The sequence below is a fragment of the Acinonyx jubatus genome, chromosome C2 (assembly GCF_027475565.1).
Source record: "Acinonyx jubatus isolate Ajub_Pintada_27869175 chromosome C2, VMU_Ajub_asm_v1.0, whole genome shotgun sequence".
NCBI lineage: Eukaryota > Metazoa > Chordata > Mammalia > Carnivora > Felidae > Acinonyx > Acinonyx jubatus.
Window position 1 is genome coordinate 106,174,788 of NC_069384.1, and position 18,303 is coordinate 106,193,090.

At 38.2% G+C, this 18,303-nt stretch overlaps 1 protein-coding gene across 3 annotated transcripts in view; it reads right to left on the reverse strand.

Annotated features, from left to right (window-relative positions):
* Window positions 1–18,303, reverse strand: part of LEKR1 (leucine, glutamate and lysine rich 1) — a 216,828-nt gene that overhangs the window by 21,753 nt on the left and 176,772 nt on the right. The window contains exons 14-15 of one of the 3 annotated variants that reach the window (XR_008297893.1): window positions 15,329–15,632; window positions 1,611–1,709 (exon numbers count right to left, since the gene is read on the reverse strand). Coding sequence is in view for 2 of the 3 variants with exons in the window: in XM_027061550.2 (XP_026917351.1) it covers window positions 15,219–15,632 (414 nt within the window). In the remaining variant the exon portion in view is untranslated. Of the gene's footprint in view, window positions 1–1,610; window positions 1,710–14,840; window positions 15,633–18,303 lie in introns of those variants that run through there. The other 2 variants (XM_027061551.2, XM_027061550.2) reach the window with 2 other exon arrangements.

An 18,303-nucleotide genomic window follows, 5' to 3' on the forward strand; every position in this document is an offset into this window, starting at 1 on the left:
TAATATTCTGTTTCTACAGGATGCTAAATAGCCTCCTAAAGGGTCCTTATAAGATTCTTGCAATAGATCTTTTTCATAGATCTGTTTTGTCTTCTTTTTTTCCTATATGGTTTTCCCTTGTTTTATAATTTTTTCCCATAATTTCTAAGTACGTTCTCTCTTTTCTTTTTTTTTCTGTCTCTCTTCTCTCTCTCTCTCTTGCTTCTTGAATGCTCACCCTCAAATGAGGCTAGACTGTTATGTCAACAGAGTATAGAGACATCACCCAAGTTTGCTCTGAAGTGAGGGTCCCATCCCTTTTCAGAGACACAAATGGAGTCAAGACAATGTGCTTGGTCCCCAGTCCAATTCCCAGTTTACATTGTCTATTTGCCAATCCAGACTTTGCCACTTATAAGCTGTGTGACTTTGGGTGAGCTGCTTAACCTCTCTGTGCCTTAGTTTTCTCCCCTGTGAAAGGAAGTTGATAAATATACCAACTTCACAGAGTTCTTAGGAGAATTAAATGAAATACTTTCAAAGCTCTTGGCACTATGGACTGCCCATCATAAACAACAAATATAACTAGCATTATCATTGTTACTCCTGCCATACTGTTGCTGTTACCGCTACCACTACCTGCTCTGTAGGCAACCACGCTCTTCTGACAGGGCACACTCTTCCACCTGTGCTGAGTGTCCCGTGTGCTGACCCACGGCTGTACGGGAGAGAATTCCCCTTTCTGAGATCTAATGCACCGCTGCCCATCTCTCCCTCCCTACCGCCACTCACACAAGCTGCTTCTTTAGCCCTTTTTTTCCCCCAGGAGTTTGCATCTCAGAATGTTCCCTACAAAGTGGCCCAGGTGCTTTGAAGGGCGGCACCCATGTGGCCCAGCAGTGGTGGGGGGCGGGGGGCAGGTTCTTGTGATTCTGTTGCCTGTGTGCTTTTCTTTTCCATCACGGTTTTTAACGGGATACTGGAAGGGACTGCATCAATGCCTGCTGGCCAGGTATCACACCATCTTACACCAGATATCTAGTTCCCTGCTTTTAAATGGAACACAAAGTGAAGGCACAGCCTGATGTTTGTGTAGACGGCCCTTTCAGCAGGCAAGGTGTCCATGCCTTTTTTATTCATGCTTTTTCAGTAATTCAAGAAAATCTCTCTGACCTGCAGTGAGACCTTGATTTTAACCTGAGATGGATAAGGGAGTGTAATAGATCCCTTTTTACACACATTTAGGTAAGTTAGAAGATCCGAGGTTAAATTTTCTCAGGAGTGCTAAGACTAAATGTAAAGATGGCCTAGGAAAACGGCTAAGACAGTATCCTGATCATGTTCCCAGGAAAATGCAGAACCTTTATGAGAAGATCTGTGTACTGAAACCCGTGGCATTACATTTGGAATGAGGTTTGTATAAGTCACCTGTAGTGACTGAGTTTTAATAATGTATGAGTCCACAGTTTCTTCATTAAAAATTTGGCTGCTTTTACAGTAAGAAAGGCCAGAAGAGGCATACATAATAACAACAAATAAATGAACAGCTCATAAAGTTCTTGTGGTTGAAATACAATCAGGATCATACACTCAATCAGGTCACATGCCCTCAGGCCCAGTTGGACACCTACCTTTCCCTGTGTCCTTCGAGAGCTGTCCTAATTCTGGAGGGGTGGGGATGGTTGCAGAAACTCTGGGTATCTGGGGGCCATTGAGAGTTAAGAATGTACCTATGAAGTAAGCATTAGAAACATTTAGGACATTGTAACTAAAATAAGAACAGCGATAGAGACTCTACACACATATGCTACTGAGATGCATCAAGCCCAATTTAAAGCACGAAATTACAGACAATTTGACAAACATTTTTAAGGCCTTTAATACACAAGCAAAACAAACTCTGATATTGGTTGTATAATTATATCTGACTCATGGATAATAACATCAAAACATGGAAAAACATCTCTTTCCATCCAACAGGGACATCTCTCCCTACCAGCATACTATGTCCAGGGCACAAATGGTAAAAATAAGCTCTTTCTCCACTTCCACATGAGTCATGCAGATACCAAGAATTTGATGACATTAAATAATTAGTGGAGCAGAATTCCAACCATGTTATTTACAGAAAATTTAAGCCCCAAACTTGATCTTAATGGCTCATATTCCTCTTTACTACTTCTTCTATTATTGCCAGGGACTGGAAAATTAAAGAACTTTCTTCCTGGAGATTGCACTGTGCCTTAGACTGCATAAGGTGAATAGGGTTGGTCAGTTGTGGGGTTCCTTTGGTTAAGAGTGTTATAAAGAGTTCCGTTTGGACACGGTCACAGAGAACCACAGGGACAGCACCCATACATACTGCACTCAGAAATTTCCCTCTGCTGTGATCTGGGCCCAAGGCCAGAAGAAGTATGAATTGGCTGTCAGGGTCCTCTCCCTAACACTCTGTACCCTGGGTGGAGGCAGACAGAGGGAATGGGGCACAACCGCTGTCTTGGATCAGAAGTCTGGGAGCCCAACCCTCTGATCTGAGGTATTCTACTCAATTTTGCCCAAAAGGTGTAATGTTCTGATGCAGACAGGATTCTGGTTGATTTGATTTGCGAACTTAGAACAGTGGCCTTTAACATGGAGAACTTACACCCCAGGGGTATTTCAAAGGTTTGATGGTCTTAAATTCATAGATACTGTGAACCTAAGATTCTCCTATTTCCTTGACTTATAAATATTGCTATTCAAGCGTCATGCTAGAAATGTAATATTTTAGCACACGTTGGGATTTTCTGGTAGATTGCAGAGATGGGAGTTAGGCAATTTTGGACTAATGATTCTCTTCTTCTGTGCCCTGGATTTGTCAAATATCCATGTGAGGGATGGTTTCATGAAAGCAAGGCAAAAATAATGTTAACTAATGTTGAGTAAGAAAGGTTGATTATTGAAAATGCCCCCTCCTGCAATGCATTTAAATATAAGCAGCTCTTTTCAGCTCTTCTCAATATTTATCCCTCAGACACATTATTTGCTAGAAAAAACTCCAGACCTTATATAGCAAAGCAGTATAGGTGAGTGTCCCTAATATTTTCAAATGTAATTAGAATGTTTTCTTAGACTATTAACCTTTTCAAGATATACTAAAGTTCTACGAGATCTTTCCGCTTGGCACTTATTCTTCAACCAAGTAGTTAAAACAGTTTTTATTAAATACTCCTTGAAATGTGGATTGCAATACAGTATAATCCTCATCTTCTTTCATCATAAAATGTTTAGTGTTTTCTACCTCCTGTTAATAAAAAGCAAACGATATCCTATGTACAAATTCTTTTAACGTCACCTACTTTATTTTTTAAATGTAAAAGGAAACATTATGGATTCACCTCATCAAGAAATGCATTGTCAATAAAATTGAACTTTCATGCTTAATAATTATTTAACAAAATTTGTAATATGCTTATGTTGTTTACTTTTTGTATTTTTTTAAAGTTTATTTATTTATTTTGACAGAGAGAGAGAGCGGGGGAAGGGCAGAGAGACAGGGAGAGAGAATCCCAAGTAGGCTCCTCATTGTCAGTGCAGAGCCCAATGCAGGGCTCAAACTCACAAAACTGTGAGATCATGACCTGAGCCCAAACCAAGAGTCAGACACTTAACCGACTAAGCCACCCAGGCACCCCTATGTTAACATATTAATAATAGATCCTGGAAGGATCTTGGGGAGGTAGCGGAGTAAGAGGATACTGAGCTCACCTGTCCCACGTTTCCAACTAGATATCATCCATATCCAAGTCAATAAACAGGACAGCGATCAGAACGAAGACAGGCAAAACAAACTCCAAGACTACTGATAGAGAAGAAGCTGCATCTGAAAGGTTAGAAAGGTCAGAAAGGTGGAGGGAGGCTGCCTGCAGGAGGAAGGCAGCTGCACAGGCAGCGAGGGCAGAGAAATGGGCCCTTGCACCAGGGAGCTCACATGGGGAAGACTAATCCCCATAACGTTTGACTTTCAAAACCAGAGGGGCTGAATTCCACGAGTTTGTAAAACCAGTGGGACTGGAGCCAGGAGCTTTAAAACTCAGCTGCCTCAGCACCAGGTGAGCTGGAAGGGCCATAGCTGGGTTGCCGCCCTTAAAGAGACCGCAGCCTGTGTGGAGCGGCAACATAAAAATGGCAGCTTACACAATGCCAGGGGCAAATGGGACACAGATCTGTTCACAATGATTTCCGAGTATGTTGGGGGACTTCTCAGAAAACGAGGGAGCTAGCAGGTGCCATTTTTCTCCCCTGTCCCTAAGCATAAACACAGAAGTGCCTGTGGGAGGTGGCGCTAAACACAGACTTGCTACCTAACCTGCTACCAGTGCACCATGTCTACAAGTTCTCCTGAGGACTTGCCCCTTCTAAGCCTGCTAGCCTCAGTCCTGGGCTCAGGGCAAATTTTGGTAAAGTCACGAGTGCACCCCATGCAGCCACCAGGTGCACAGCTGCCTATGCGTGGTGCACACGTGCACTGCCCCAGGCCCAGCCACGTGCCCCCAGCCACGGCAATGCTTCAGGGGGATCCGGCATAGGACCAGTGGCCCAGTACAAATTCTGTTAACACCGTTGCCCCACTCTCAGGTTCACTAGTGGGCATATCCACTCAGAGCTGGGCGTCTGGGTCCCACTAACACCACAGGGAGCAAGCACAGCCCACAACAGGCAGATGACTGCACTGAAAGGAAAAGTAACTCAGACACAATAGCAGGGCATAAGCAACACACACAGGATGCTCTCCTGAAGTGCCAGGTTCTGGTGCACAGGGGACATTGCACTGTGGGTTCTCCAGCACCTCTTCATCATAAAGTTACTACTTTCAAGAGCAGAAGGCACAGCAGACTTTCTTAACACAGAGAAACAGACACAGAGATGCAGACAAAATTAGGAGATAGAGAAATTTACCCCAATTGAAGAACAGGACAAGACCACAGCCAGACACCTAAGTGAAACAGATAGTTTCACTAAGTAACATACCTGATAGAGAATTTAAACACTGATCCCAAGGATACTCACTGGACTTAAGAAAAGAGTGGAAGAAATGAATAAGACCCTTAACACAGAGATAAGGAATAACATAGCAGAAATAAAGGGCTCAATAAACAAAATTAAAAACACATTTGATGGAATGAACAGCAGGATGGAAGAACCAGAGAAATGAATTACTCGAATTAGAAGAAAGAGCAATGGAAAGTAATCAAGTTGAACAAGGGAGAGACAAAAGAATTATGCAAAATGAGAACTCAGGCTCATTCAAACTCAGACTCATTTAAACTCAGACTCTATCAAACGTAATAAGATTTGTATTATAGGAGTCCCAGAAGGAGAGAGAAAAGGGGGAAGAAAATTTATTGAAGAAATAGTAGCTGAAAATTTCCTTAATCTGGGGAAGAAAATATATATCCAGATCTAGGAGACACAGGGAACCCTCACCAAATCAACAAAAGGAAACCCACACCATCACATATTGTAATTGAATTTGCAAAACATTGGATAAAGAAAAAAAAAAACCATTTAAAGCAGGAAGACAAAGGGATGCCTGGGTGGCTCAGTAGGCTGAATGTCCAACTTCGGCTCAGGTCACGATCTGACCGTCTGTGTGTTCAAGCCCCATCTCGGGCTCTGTGCTGACAGCTCAGAGCCTTGAGCCTGCTTCAGATTCTGTGTCTCCCTCTCTCTCTGCCCCTCTCCCACTCATGCTCTGTCTCTTTCTCAAAAAATAAACATTAACAATTTAAAAAAAATGGATTAAAGACGTAAATATGAGACCTGAAACCGTACAAATCTTGGAAGACAGTACAGGAAGTTAATTTCCTTGACACTGGCCATAGCAACTTCTTTCTAGATATGTCTCCTAAGGCACAGGAAACAAAAGAGAAAATAAATTATTGGGACTATATGAAAATAAAAAGCTTCTGCACAGTGAAGGAAACAATCAACATAAAAGCCATCCTAGGGAATGGGAGAAGATATTTGCAAATGACATACCTCATAAAAGTTTAGTATCCTACGACTCAACACCCCTAAATAATCCAATAAAAAATGGGCAGAAGATATGAGCAGAGATTTCTCCAAAGAAGACATACAGATGACCAACAGACACATGAAAAGATCTTCATCATCACTTAACCATCAGGGAAATGCAAATGAAAACTACCATGAGCTATCACCTCACGTCTGTCAGAATGGCTAAAATCAATAACACAAGAAACAACAGGTGTTGGCAAAGATGTGGGGGAAAAAACACTTGCATGCTGTTGGTAGGAATGCAAACTGGTGCAGCCACTCTGGAAAATGGTATGGGGTTTCCTCAAAAAGTTAAAAGTAAAACTACCTTATTATCCAGTAATAACACTATTGGGTATTTGTCCAAATAATACAAGAACACTAATTCAAAGGGATACAAGCACCCCTATGTTTATAGTGGCATTATTTGCAATAGCCAAGATATGGAAGCATCCCAAGTGTCCATCGATTGGTGAATGGATAAAGACATGAGATACATATATACATAATATATAATATATATGTATATACATGTGTATATATAGTGTACATATATAACATATACATAATATATGTACATATATATACATAATGTACATATATTACATATACATACATTAGATATATATTATATATATGTAATATATATAATGGAATATTACTCAGCCATAAAAAAGAATGCAACCTTGTCATTTACAAAACATGGATGGAGCTAGAGTATAATGCTAAGCAAAATAAGTCAATCAGAGAAAGACAAATACCATATTACACTCATATGTGTAATTTAAGAAATAAAACAAGCAAAGGGAAAAATGAGAGAAATCAAGAAGCAGAGTCCAATTACAGAGAAAAATCTGATGGTTACCAGAGGGGAGGGGGGTGTGGGGGTAGGTTAAATAGGTGTTGGGGATTAAAGAGGGCACTTACTGTGATGACCACATGGTGATGTATGGAAGTGTTATATTACTATTTTGTGTACCTGAAACTAATAAAATACTCTATGTTAACTAACTGGAATTAAAATAAAAACTTAAAATAAAAAAGTAAATAAAAAGGTAATGAGAAATATTAAAAATAAATACTAGTATATTAATAATTAATAACATTGATCCATAAGAATGTTATAAAGTTATATATATGTTTTGATAGTAATTTAATAACATGGGAGATCAATAAAAATACCTTTTGTAATCATAAAGGTATCTGAAAGTAACAGTTTTATTTTTAAATGTCTATATTTATAATATGCTGATTATCTTTACAACATCCTTTGCAACTATTTAAACTTATAATGAAATATTTTAGATGTCAACTTACAAATGTACAATAAATAGTTTTTTATTTTTTTATTTTTTTTTAAGTTTATTTGGAGAGAAACAGAGACAGTACAAGTTGGGGGGGGGAGGGGCAGAAAGAGAGAGATAGAGAGAGAGAGAAAATCCCAAGCAGGTTCCATGCTGCCAGCACAGAGCCCAACATGGGGCTTGAACCAATGAAACTGAGATCATGACCTAAGCCAGAACCAAGAATGGGGCGCTTAACCAACTGAGCCACCCAGGCACCCCTATAGTATTTTAAAATCACATTTTCAGGGTACACAGCTGAAAACACTGACTTAAAGTCCTGGAGGGAATAAATCTGTGGATTAGGTCTTTACTTCATCACTTCTATGAAATAAGGTAGTGGATTCTTTTCTCCCTAACTTCATCTTTTCTCATTCACCTCAGTTCTTTACTGAGTACTGTATACCTCTTGGTAAAATAAAAATGATTCTGGTTTTGAGATGCTATGAGATTCCAGCTAAAACCTCAACCATTTGAAAAGTGTAGTAATAGAGAATGGAAATTTGGCCATCCCGGGTTTTAGGAAATTCTGCTTTAAATCAGTGAAAAGTAGTTAATTCAATCTTGGCAGTAACCTTAATTCCCTAGAAATTTAAGGTTCCAGATAGAAAATTACAACTGTAGAACTCATTCAGTCTAAGAAGACAGAAGACAGAAGGCATCTCTTTAGATTAATGTGTTAGACTGTATCAAGCTCACTTGGGAGAAAGTTGGATATATCTGACAATGGTGCACAATGTAAAACCAGATGTTCATACTTTCCAGAAAAAGTATATTTCCAGTGTTAAGTCTTATAAAACGTCTATTTTAAAATGCTTCAATATTTTAAATTATATGTCTAATTCTCAGGCTTGAATTATTATTATTTATGAGATTAATGACAATAACAACCATAGAAGCTGAATATCAGCAGTAAGAATGTTAATAAAAGATATTAAAAACTTTTTAATGGCAAATGAAGTCCATCCTTTCATTATTTTCTAAATTCAAAGGTTAAAAGAATGTAGCCATCCTGTTATATAATGACATAAGCTGATTTACTATTCACAGGCAAGTGAGCATAATGCCTTATTGTGTCAAGTACAGATTTTGAAATTTCATAATTCTTTTTAATTTTTTTTTTAATTTGAGAGAGAGAGAGAGAGAGAGTGAGTATGAGTTGGGGGAGAAGGGAGGGAGAGAGAATCTTAAGCAGGCTCCAAGCTCAGCACAGAGCCTGATGCGGGGCTTGATCCCACAACCCTGGGATCATGACCTGAGTCAAAATCAATAGGCAGATGCTTAACTGACTAAGCCACCCAGGCGCCCCCAGATTTTGAAATTTTAAATATGAATCAAATTCTTATTCAATGCTGTTCTACCTTTAAAATAAATTGATCTACGTGTATATTGCAAGTTATAGTTTTATACTTAAGTGGTTAAGAACTACTTTCAGGGGGAATAATGGTATTCCAGTATCTCTTCTCATGATTCCAATAAATTATCTAAGTATTCTATGTTTCACAAGCCTCAAAGACAACCAGCAATACCAGATTTCCTTTGGGGAAATAGGTACTATTATGACATTAAATTTGAGATTACCATTATGAGGTACCATTATGAGATTATGAGATTAAACCAAATAGGTACCATTATGAGATTAAAATTTAAGATTATTCAATGAGGGGCACCTGGGTGGCTCAGTCAGTTAAATGACTGACTCTTGATTTTGACTTAGGTCATAATCTCATGGTGCATGGGATCAAGCCCTGTGTAGGGCTCTGTGCTGACAGTGCAGATCCTGCTTGGGATTCTCTCTCTCCCTCTGTCTCTGCCCCTCCCCAACTTACACACACACACACACTCTCTCTCAAAATAAATGAATAAACATTAAAAAAAAAGATTATTCAATGAGTTGCCAATGATCAAAATGAAAGCATTTCTATTGGGTTTTTTTTTGTTAATAACAAATCTTTAGTTCTTTGCAGGCTCAGAAACTTGGATCGTGACATAAGATTTTACGAATATTGATTAGATATTGATTTCCTTTTACTCATTAGTTTTTCTGGAGAGTTTTCAAGACTCACAATCAATTGATGAAAAAAAAAGAATTTGAGTGCATTGGGAGCTGAGGTATTGAAAATGGGTCTCAGAGAGCCATTTGTTTCAGATAGGCGTGAGGGAACTGAGTCTAGCAAGATTATTTCCGTTCAATACTAATGTATAGCTCTTAGAGGTGAAATATGCCAGGGCTTTAACATGTATAAGGATCACCTGTGGATCTCATTAAAATCAGATTTTATTCAGTAGATTTGGGTGTGAGGACTGATAGTCTGCATTTCTAATAAGCTCCCGGGAGACATTGATCCTGCTGGATCACTTTGAGTAGTAAGAATTTAGAGCACTGATACTATTCTTCCAGCCTACAAATGAGATGTTTGGCCAAGATTTGGAGGCCATGGCTTTCTCATCAAGTCAGCTGTCAAGCAGTTATAAGAATTTAAAAGATTATTTAACCTCAAAGGGAACTATTATTTCCTTCTGTAAAATTATAGGTCTGGACCAGGTGATGTATCAAGTCATTTCAGAACTATAAAATTTAAGGATTTTAAGATAACCCTTATCGTATTTTGGCTACTATCTCCTTTACTTTCCCTCATAAACAGTTTATTGTGCTGTATCAGTCCCTAAGGTCACCACTGAGTTGTGCTTTGCATTCTTTGAGGCCAAGATGATAGCTATTTTTTAAATGTCAATTTCCATCTTTCTCCTCCATAATTCTTAGAACACGATTCAGATTTGTATTTTTTTTAACTTTAAGAATTATTGTAAGTCCTGAGTCTGTGGGATTAGTTTACCTGTTTCCCAAATGAAATGTAGTTCCCATGATTTCACATTTTTCAGACAAGCTGTAATATTCTTAAATAGAAGGGTGATCCTTTAATTGGACCGATCTCATACACGGCACCCCTGCTAAGTGGCAATAACTAGTAACAGTTTTAAAATATATTTAATAGGGAACAAATTCTTTCCCTTCTCTGAATAGAATTCGAGTCAGCTCCTTCCTGTTTATTTCCGTCGTCAACATCTTTATTCAGAACTTCATATAACTCTTGTCTGGACTACTGTACTAATCTACCAACTTGTGTTCCATCTCCAGCCTTTCCACCCCATAATTATTCCTATAAACCTCTGCCAGATTTCAACAAAATGCATGCCTCTTTTAGTCAAAATGCTGCAATGGCCTTTATGCAACACCTCCATGCTATGGGGTCAGGTTCCCACTACTTCCCTTCACCAAGTATTTTCTACACTTTCCATGTCTGTACCTCTTTATACATCTCTTCCATCTGGTATACCTTCTTCTATAAAACCCTACCAATTTTTTAAGATCTATTATAAATGCCAGTTCTTGCTAAAAATGCTCCCTGATTTTTCCAGCAAGAAGATGAATTCGTGTAACACTTTGCTTTTGATTCTCTCCTCAGCATCTACTACCTGATATTATAATTTCTGTATATACGCCCTCTTGCTCTCTACTATACAATTCTCGGGAAACTGTAGTATGTCTTCATTTTTATAGCTCTCACAGTGCTTTTTCAATTCTCTGTATCTGTTGAAGAAATGAGTGAATGTATAATATAGCTTCACTGTTCTACAGATCAAGATGCTCAGAAACTGCAGAAGTTTAAAAATTATTCCTTGGTCTTAATCAGTATTCATTTCCAGGTAAATTAATCTCTGTGACACAGTATCCTCTTGTATATTTTGGGGTGGAGGTAAGGGATGTCTAGTAAATTTTTTTACTCAATGGTTATAAAACATCATGCTGTATAAATGCTGGAAAAGAAGGAAATATTTTGACTTTCTGGATCATGGTAAATATTGTCATAGGATATGTGTGTTTCAGATTCAGCTACAGTGTTATGAAGAAAATTTTATGTGTGAAAAAGATTATACAAAGATGACATAATTTATATTTAAGATTTTAAAGAGGCAACCCAACTATATTGGCTTCACAATTTATTACTATATGGGGTTAATATTTTCAAAAGGAAAAGTAGAATTTCTTCCTTAAGATACCATAGACAACACCTTAGGAATGCGACCATTACTGTCTATCATGGCTTGAGGACCATTAAAGGTGTTCTGAACAAGATATATTATTTTACTAAAACATGTAAGTGAAGGAGCACCTGAGTGGCTCAGTCAGTTAAGTGTCCAGCTCTTGGTTTAGGCTCAGGTCATGATCTCATGGTTCATAGTTCTAACCCTGCGTTGTTGGGCTCTGTGCTGACAGAGCACAGCCTGCTTGCGATTCACTCATTCCTTTTCTCTCTGCCCCTCCCCTGCTCATGCACTTTCTCTCTCTCAGAATAAATAAATTAAAAAAATAAACCATGAAAGTGGAAAAGTAAAAAAGATATATCTATAATCATTGTAGGATTTGTGAACTTTGGACACATATTAAATTGATTTCCTGTGCTCCATAAGATACAAAATGATGGTCAGGAATTTTGAGCTCCAGTGCATTAACCCTTTCAGGATACTAGGTTGCTTTATCAGTGCAATACTGCAATTTTAAGAACCTTAAAAGATGCAGCTTGAGAAAACTTGTTCCACAATCAAAGCAATTAGCTATAATTGATCTGTAATACTACAAAAACTTTTGGGACTAATAGAACATTTTAAAAAATCTTAGTTTTACATAATTTTCTTTTTTTAAAGTTTCTTTTTGAAAGAGACAGAGCATGAGTGGGGGAGAGCAGAGAGAGAGAGAGAGAGAGAGAGAGAGAGAGAAATCTGAAACAGGCTCTAGGCTCTGAGCTGTCAGCACAGAGCCTGACATGGAGCTCAAACTCATGAACCATGATATCATGACCTGAGCTGAAGTTGGAGCCTCAACCAACTGAGACACCCAGGTGCCCCTGCATAATTTTCAACATTAACATCTCTTCCAGTCAATTCCATTGCCAGAAAATATAACTTTTAAGTAATTCTAACTATAAATACAGTAATTGCATTCAAAAAGACTTTGAAAAAGATCACTTGAATCTATGTTAACTATAGAATTCTCCCATCTTTGTCTACCAATATTAAATTGAGAAGAAAAAAAAAACCAGGGTTATAATTATTTGAGGAATATTTTCTGTGATATTCTTTTCTTTTTGCACCTATCAATCCTTCCACTGAGGTCATGGAAAACAGATGTATATAGAGAAATTAAAACTAATAGATTTAAATTAATATCCATTATATGCATTTGAGAGCTCTCTTTTGCCATAGTATTCACTGCCTCCCTAACACTCTTGATATGATACTGTTTCATGCCAGGAGTTAGCTCATCAGTGAGAAAATCAAGGGAAGTTTATGTTCTTAACCCCCAGGTTACATACTCTAGTGCGATTCTCTTTTCTTTAAGTGTCTTCCTCTAAAAAATCCCAGCACATAGCTTAGATGGCACCATTCCAGTGGTCTAGCTTGATACAAATGTCAATATTGTCTCTGTCGTGTATCCACGGAATAACCTCTCTAATATACTTGTGGAATATAACACAGTCTTACCGTGATTCTATTCTCAGAGAGATTATTTACATAATGACTTGTTATATTATAAAGTGAGAGTATAACAACAAACCAAGAAACCAGATTTGCACTGATAGTCTTTATCACTTTAGAAAAGCTTACACGTGACCTTCTTTACAAATTTAAATGTGTTCATAATTTAGGAAAAAAAATGTATCCCCATGGTTCCTGAAGAGAGAGCTGAAATTGGGAGACTGTGGAAAAGCGTGTATCATATGATGGCAAAGAACGGCTGCCCCGAATTTTCCTGTAGGCTTTTATTAAAGTTTTCTCTAGCTTCTTCCACCTACCTCACGTCACGAGTACTTGTAATTTAAACATCCAAATACCAGGTCAGAAACATCGAGGTCTGGTCCAGTAGTTCCCAGAGGGTGGCACGGGTACTACTGTCATTGTACACGATGGTTTTAGGAGGTACACCAGCCAACGTTTTGTAATTTTAACAGATACATGTTGATTTTCAAGTATTAGCAAAAATATACCTAGCAAATCAAACTCGTTACTCTACAATTATTCTTTCTTGGGCCAAGCTTTCTTTTTACATAACTTTAAGTTTAAAAAGCGAGGGCATTTAAAGAAAATATTAGGTAAACACTATGTGGGGCTTCTGACAAAAGTCCTGATGGAGGCTGGGGAAACTCTGATGAGTGGGAAAGTGAGTGGAGTGGTTGGGGTCGGTTAACGGTCTGGTTTTAGCTCTGTCACTAGCTGTACCTCTTTAGCAAGTCGGACTTCTTTGGGTATCTATTCCTTATTTGTAAAGAAATGGTTGGGGTGACCTCTAAGGTTCACTCCAGCACCACCATTCTATTGTTTTGTTCTCTTGTCAAATGCCATTATAAGGAACATCGATCTCTGTAAAGTGAAACTAAGCATTCTAAGCCTTAACACAAGATGTGCTCACTTAAACTAGTCAGGGAAATCAGCAGACCTAATGTGGAATTTTTTTTTTTTTTGAAGCTAAAACACACGATTGGTAGATTAGACTAATCCTTTTAAAGATTAGAGATAAACTTGAATTTACTTAGCAGCTTTACTTTGCTTTTTGCACATGGGAGGGATTCCAAGTACCTTTGGATTCTCTCATGAACATAATAGCCAGACAGAGGAGAGTTTTATGTGCCATATTTGACATGTGCTACTAACATTCTCATCTGGGATTAAAAAGCTTGGATGTCCCTGATACAGTCAGATGAAGCATTTAACTAAAGTCAGTGTTGGAAAAAAAAAATGCAGTTCAACTTGAAGGGGAAAAAAGATGGACAATCACTAGCTTAAGGTAAAGACTTATGTTTTAAGAAACAGGAGAAGCCTGAAGCTTTATAACTTAAAATAGCTGGTTTCGTTTCTGGTTTTAATTTTTCACTATGAAAATAGAAAATATGTTAACCAATTGGCCATTTTAAGAGGTAATAAAACGTGAACCCCCAAATTAGCACTATGTGCCTCTATGAGACTGTCTTGAATTAGTTCTTTTCCCAATGGCTCAAATCAAAATCTAATCGTGATTACTAAAAACCATTCAGTGTAGAAAAACTACCTCTACCAAGTAATATTTACATGGTCAGCCAGACTGTTTTTAAAAATAATCTCTAAAGTTTGAAAAGTAAACCCCCTTGTCCTTGAATTGGAGTTGGTGTCCCTTTTTCTAGAAGGTCCCAGGTTCACAGGAAAGACTGTCTTCTTGAAGGGTACCTATCATTACTTCTGGCCTAAAAAGAAATTGTATTAACCAATTAAATTGCAAGATGAAAAGAGAAGGTTTCTATGATGATGTTGAATTCTGTGAATATTTGAACTAAATATTTTGGAAATTATCAAATTTAGGACTGACGTACTTCTATTTTCTATTTGGAATACTAATCACATCTATTTAACCTATTCAGCTCAACAAACAAATGAACAAACACCAACAAAACCAACACAATCTATTTTTGGTGGAAATATATCTGCTTGTAAAGGTACAAAAAAAAAATAGCAAAGATGCTATGGGTGAAAAATTTTACCTGGGATCTCAAAAAGGGAATATTCAGAGAACACATCTAAACATCCAATGTAGACACATAGAAATTGGCCCTCTGGAATACCACCAACTTCATTATCTGTTGCAACTTCAAAGGCCTCTTGGAAAATATGGCTTCACAATTCCTAGTTTTTCCAACTATCCTATGAAAAATATCTATAACCGTGCATTCTTGATCTGTGATAATAATTTGACCTCTGTCATCCTCAGTTACACTTGGTCTGGGAAGTACCAAGTGTCCTGCTTGGAGCTGCTCCTAGCTGGATCAGTCACTGATGATTTAGTCTCCTCCTCAGAATGGCAGTCAGTCTTTGTCCGGTCTCATTTACGGAAGATGCTCGACCCCTGGGAGGATGGGGCTGGGGGAAAGTAGGCAAACCTGAGCTGCTGACCCTCTTGGGTTGAACTGAGGTTGGGGCAGTGGTGGGTTTTGACACTCCATGCAGGCTGGGGATTTTGATTCCTTTTCCAGAGTTCAGTCTTGTAAGGCTTCTCTCTCCTTGGCTGCTGACCACTGCAGCAGAGGAGGTTAGGCTGCCCTGTTTAAGGGAACACGGCGACAAAGGTAAACTTCCACTGAGCTTCCTGAGCTCCAGAAGCTGTTCTCTGGCTTGGCTCAAAGCCTGTGTCAGTTCAAAGCGTTCTTCACACTCCCTGCGCACTGTTTCCTGAAGAAAAGTGTTCTGAAATGAGAAAAGGTGGGGGGAGAAGCATCCCTAGCTTTAAACTGTACATTTGGATGGTAATTGGCAATATAAATGGAGAACTGAAATGGAAATCAGAGGTCCGTCTTTGACTGTCTTTGTGGCTACTCTACCACATGGGACAGACAAGTCAAAAATGCAAATGATTTGTGAAGCTGGAAAGAACTTTGAGAGGACATTTGGTTCAACCCTTGCAGTTTGCAGAATAGGAACCAAGAGCCAGTATCACTCAGATGGGTAGTGAGGGGCTGGTGCTGGAACCCAGAACTTCTAATGCTTACTTTAGTGGGGTTTCAGCTCGTTGGCACATGTGATGCCTAACAGTTAACATCTGCAGGGGCAAATATGTTAGTTTATAACGAAGGTAAGCTGCAATACACAAGACAGGTAAAATTGCTTGAATTATAAGATTGAAAGAATAAAACATATCAGGACAGCGCTTAAACAATAGAATCAGCTACTTTATATGACGCTTTCTCAACGGGACTTAAATATACTGATCGTTTGTTATTTTGTAAGATATATATCAAAAAAAAGAAGGTTATTTGCTTTTAACTCCATTTGACAATCATGTATCAAGTCGCCAGAAGCTGTAGTGGATACAATACCTGCCCTCAATAAGTTTGCAGTCTCATGAGTTTGAGCAGAGCTGTTTTTTATGTCTCCAACAGGATTTGGAACCAGGGGTAGAAGTTATGTAGTTGAAGATAAGGAAGAACTTTTTAAAAGCCAGAGCTGTCTGGAGGATACCCTGAAGGGTTAAATCTCACTTGACTGGGATGGACTGGAGCAAACTTAAACTTCAAATGGGTGACTGAACTAGATATCACTAAGGTCCCTTCAAATTCCGAGACTATAGTTTTAGTTAAAGAAGTTACTCATCTTTCGTCTATGGAATTCGTCCAAATTATTTCAAGGTCCATGGTAAGAATTAGCTCTTGGATCTTTCTAACCTCCTGACATGTCTGTAGAATGTCAAAAAAGAGGTTGAAAAGCAAACAATTCAAAGTAGTAAACAAATAAGGAAACAATTAAAATGATTGTGCTAGAGCCAGCAATAGCACTGCTAGGAATTGACCCAAGGGATACAGGAGTGCTGATGCATAGGGGCACTTGTACCCCAATGTTTATAGCAGCACTCTCAACAATTGCCAAATTATGGAAAGAGCCTAAATGTCCATCAACTGATGAATGGATAAAGAAATTGTGGTTTATATACACAATGGAGTACTACGTGGCAATGAGAAAGAATGAAATATGGCCCTTTGTAGCAACATGGATGGAACTGGAGAATGTGATGCTAAGTGAAATAAGCCATACAGAGAAAGACAGATACCATATGGTCTCACTCTTATGTGGATCCTGAGAAACTTAACAGAAACCCATGGGGGAGGGGAAGGAAAAAAAAAAGAGGTTAGAGTGGAAGAGAGCCAAAGCATAAGAGACTCTTAAAAACAGAACAAACTGAGGGTTGATGGGGGGTGGGTGATGGGTATTGAGGAGGGCACCTTTTGGGATGAGCACTGGGTGTTGTATGGAAACCAATTTGACAATAAACTTCATATATTGAAATAAAATAAAATAAAATAAAATAAAATAAGATGATTGTGCTATAGGATTCTCCGACTAAAAATGAATTTCCATCAGGTTAGTTTGTAAAATTACCCAAGGCATTGCCAAATCTGTCAGTGGGAAGTGTCTTCCCAAAGCTTTTCCTGAATAATCTGCTGTCAGTGGAACTAAGTAACAAAGCATCAGAGAAAGTAGCATCTTCCTATATTTGAGTTTCTTGTAATTATGATCAGAACTCTATTCAATTCCAAATTTGGTTAGAATTGAAGAATATGGCACAATTCCAGATTGACAGTTGTTCTGTAATTTTCTATAAAATCAGCAGCACTGGGGTCAAACAAAGCTTCATCACTTTCATATATTATTAACATACATATGGGTCCATATAAGCATATATATTTTTTTAAATAATGAGGGTTAAGTACTTGCTTCTAGTTAGGTGCTTTTGTTTTTTTGTTTTTGTTTTTGTTTTTGTTTTGAGAAACTGGAGACCAAGGATGGTGTTTGTGGCTTTATCATCTGGTTTTCATTAATCCTACCTGAAATTCTTGTTGAAAAGGCAAGAGAGGAAGGGCCAGGGAAGAATATTAGTAAGTTGCTCTGTTAGATGTCATCTCATCTCCTGTTCTGACAAAGAAAAACCATGAAGCCCTACTGCTTATTTGACCTGCTGAAAGCAGCCCAGCCCTGAAGTGGTAGGTCCTGCTCCCAGCTGCCCATGCCTAAATGAATTGTCTAATTATATCAAGCATGCAGGGACCGATTTGTTTCTGGACACAGAAGCAATTAAAAAAAAAATAAGACACTTCATCTATCTTTGCCCAAGTTTTCTAAACTTAATCTAAACTTTATTTTAAGTGGCACACCATCAATGCATTATTTCCTATTAATAGAGTTAGCTGGAAAAATATGTTGAAGTGATTAGATTCAAGGGGCTTTCAATTACTTAGTATAAAAAATTCCCTTGATTAAGAAAGTTATGAGAAAGAGTTAAGTTTATTTGAATAAATAAAAGAAAAGAATGGATAGCAGTTAACTGATGAGGTCAATAAATTGCTGACATGAATAACAGGTGCAC